The 3,526-nt window shown below is 53.3% G+C and overlaps 1 protein-coding gene across 1 annotated transcript; it reads right to left on the bottom strand.

Annotated features, from left to right (window-relative positions):
- Window positions 1-876: 876 nt before the first annotated feature.
- On the bottom strand, window positions 877-3,287 carry GPR31 (G protein-coupled receptor 31). The gene has a single exon (XM_027079134.1). The coding sequence runs from the start codon at window positions 3,259-3,261 to the stop codon at window positions 2,308-2,310; it is 954 nt and encodes a 317-aa protein (XP_026934935.1). The 5' UTR covers window positions 3,262-3,287; the 3' UTR covers window positions 877-2,307.
- Window positions 3,288-3,526: the final 239 nt, after the last annotated feature.

Below are 3,526 nucleotides of genomic sequence, written 5' to 3'. Positions count from 1 at the left end.
ACCCACTGAATATGGTCGTGTACAGGCTCTGTGCCCAACAGAGTTTTATGTATTATTTGGTCTCCACAATAATCCCGTACGGTCTGTTGTTATTATCCCCATTTTATGGAAGAGGAAAGCTCAGAGTGGTTCGGTGAATTGTCCCGGGTCACAAAGCAGGGAAGTGACCAAGCAGGATACTGACCCAAAGGCCCTGACTGTGGCCAGTAACCCAGGGACTCTCAGCCCTGGCTGCACAGTAATGGGATTAATGAGGGGCCTTTGAACCTACCCATGTCTCCCAGATCAACCGAGTCAGGCCACCCCGGGGTTAGCCGAGACATGGGGGGTTTCAGGAGCTCCTGGACCCCACAGCGAGTCCAGAAGAAGGTCAGTAAGAGCCCGAGAGGCAGTAATGCTGTGAGGAGACCTCCCCGTTTCACCAGGCAGAGCCGCTGGCCGTAGCATCGTGGAGGGAGCCAGGCAGGACCGACCGTGCGTGGGAAGCATTCGTGTCCAGTGTTTGCCAGCAGGCCTGTCTAGACAACCACATGAGCTGGCTTTGCCCCACCTAAGGGCGCCTGATGTCTGTAAATGGGTACATGCTTTCAGGGTGTGGAATTTACTTGTGTAGGGAGTAAAGAATCTAAATGTCATCAGCAGGAAAATGGTTAAGAAACAGCTTCTGGGAAGATGATTAGGTCATCAGTAATGCTTACGGGGAATTTATCATAATATGGAAAATATTTATATTAAATGTTGGATTTTTTTAAAAGGATCATTAAAAATTGTATATGCAGTAAGATCAAAGGAAGAAAAATGGAGACATTTCTTTTCTTTGAAAGGGAAGAAACACAGCCTAGAATGTTCCCATCAGAGAATTTTATTCGACCTCTTTGCATCTCATCTGGTCACATTTCCCTTCTAAGCCCTTTGAAATTCTGTTCACTAAGGAGGAAATAAAACCCGAGAAAATAGCACAATGCTGCTGATGGGACCCTCACTCCCCTGCGGACACTGGGCACATTATACTGGTGTCAGCAGGGTCTACATCCTTCAGAAGCACAATAGTGGGGGGTCACACCGCATTTCAAGTCTGGTTCTGGTAAAAGGAACCTACCCGGGAGGCAAACAGCTCCGGGAGAGGGTGAGGATTTGCCCTTTTCTATTGCCTACTGCCAGCAGTTTTAACCTTAACTATTACAGCTATCGTAGGACTACCTCCTGGGAAAAGCAGAGGTCTCTCCCTGGGGGCAGTACAGGTGCAGCTCCAGGTGAGGCTGCCTGGTGTGGGCTGCATGGGACCCTGTATTACACGCAGACCCCGGTGAGTCCCTTTGGGGGAGAGCACAACCGCCTTGAACAGAGAGTGAGAGAGAAGGCAGAGAGGAAGCGGACTTTCTAAATCCTTTGTCACCAGCATGAGCTACAAATTCGGGACATAATTTAAGAAGAGTGAGAGGAAAAGATGCAGCCCTTGTTGGTGTCCAGGGGCTGCGCCCACCCTCCCTGCAGTGGCGTTGAACCCGGGCTGGTCCCTAGCTGCTGTCCTCAGGAGTTGCCATTGGGTGGAAATCACCATTTCACATGCAAATTGGTATCTCATACTGTGTGTTTCTCCCAGGAGGCTTAAAGTACAGTGATTTTTTTTAGAGCAGGAGAAGCAGATTGAGTTCCAAAAGTATTCAGACATTCAAACTTAAAAAAAAGTACTAGAAGCAATTTTGAGACGTTTAGTAGGAAAGTATTCCTTATAATAAACGAGGGCACTGACTGTGTTGTCTTGGAGGTAATGTGTAAAATCTGTGCAGGTGAAGCTCAAGTTTACCATCAGTTGTGAGCTAAGAAGAACCGAGCTCAGGACTTACACCCTGCGGAACCTGTTTTTAGACCCAAAGCCCCACTTCCCCATGTCAGTTGCCACAAGTCTGTGCAGTAGGTAGAAAAAGAGCATAGAGTTTTTGCATTTTTTGCATTCAAGCATAGAAGGATAAAGTGACTTGCCGACACCAGAGTCAGGACCGCGTCTGCCACGCCGCCTTCCACCACCTTCCGCGTCACCGGTCCACCACAGCATCTTTTTCCAGCTATGACTGTGTCGTAGTCATTTAGTGATTGAACCTGCATGGGAATTGTGTAAAGGCTCTGCTCGCTCATGTTGCTGAACTGCTCTGCAACACAAAATAGCTGAAGGAAATCCTGGTAAACAGCAGTGACACGTGCTGAAGTTGCGTTCAAGCTTGTAGTGCAGAATCTTAACTAACCATCATGACTGCTCAGCGCCCCCCGGGTAGCTGTCGTGGACGTGAGGTGGGGAGCTGGCCATCCTCAGGAGTAAGAATCTCTGAGCTCACAGCCGGGAGCCTCTGCTTCCTGCTTTCGGGCCCTGAGGGTGAGGGTGTAGAAGAGCTTGCGGTAGGAGCGTCTGAAGGCGGGGTTCGAGAAGCAGTACACCACGGGGTTCAGCACGCCCTGCAGGTAGGTGAGGCTGCCGGTCAGGTCGGCGGCGTGGACCATGGAGCTCAGGACCCCGCAGCTGAGCGCCCCTCGGAAGATGGCCAGTAGGATGCGGGCCAGGAAGCTGGGCAGAAAGCACAGCGTGAACAGCACCCCGACCATGGCCACCAGCGCCTGGGCCCTCTGCAGCTTGGGCTGCTTGTGTGGGTCCCGGAGCCGCTTCTGGAGAGTCCTGATGATGCCGGCGCTGCAGAACAGGATGAGGCCGAAGGCGAGGATAAACTGGAGGAAGGAGAGGGCTTCCTGCCAGACGAGGCTGAAGGAGGACTCCGTCCTGGGCTCAGAACTGGGGCACTCGGCCTCAGAGAGGAACACGCTTTGGTGAGTGAGGGCTGCCATCACGAGCCAGACCAGGACCGAGATCCCCCAGGCCGCCCGCACGGACAGGAGGTTGACTTTGAGCCGCGAGTGGACCACCCGGAGGTAGCGGTCCAGGGCCACGGCCGTGAGGAAGGCGACACCCGCCCCACGGCACAGGGACCGCAGGAAGAGCATCCCTTGGCAAGACGCACGTCCCAAGCCCCAGGTCTTCTTCCGCAGGTAGAAGGCGGCGTGAAAGGGCAGGCAGGCAGCCAGCAGGAGGTCTGCTAGGACCAGGTTGAACAAGTAGACGGCGTAGGGCTTCCACACCTTCAGACGGAAGAAGAAGGTCCAGAGCGCCACGGCGTTGCCCAGCGTGCCCAGGCTACACTCCAGCAGCAGCAGCAAGGCCGTGCTCACCTCCGCCGCGTAGCTGTGCGCCACCGAGCAGTTGGGTGGCAGCATGTGGCCAAGTCCCCGCCGCGGCCGAGCCTGACGCAGCGGAGCACAGGGACGCAGGTTCTCTTTCCCGCAGACGGACAGAAAGCACACTGACCAGCATCGAATAAAGTCAAAGGCAAACTAAAATTTGTCTGTGGAAAGAGGATTGGGGCAGAGGGAAAAAACCTCTTGCAGTTTTGTTTTGCCCTGAAAGCAGGGAAATTGTGTTTCACTTCCCACATCTGGCATTAAACTGAAGCCCTAGTGTCCTGAGAGTGTCCGCGTGAGC

The sequence above is a fragment of the Aethalodelphis obliquidens genome, unplaced genomic scaffold, assembly GCF_003676395.1.
Source record: "Aethalodelphis obliquidens isolate GAN/ISIS:26980383/991018 unplaced genomic scaffold, ASM367639v1 scaffold3, whole genome shotgun sequence".
NCBI lineage: Eukaryota > Metazoa > Chordata > Mammalia > Artiodactyla > Delphinidae > Aethalodelphis > Aethalodelphis obliquidens.
The sequence above is the reverse complement of the archived record's forward strand: the minus strand, read 5'-3'. Positions and strand labels throughout refer to the sequence as shown.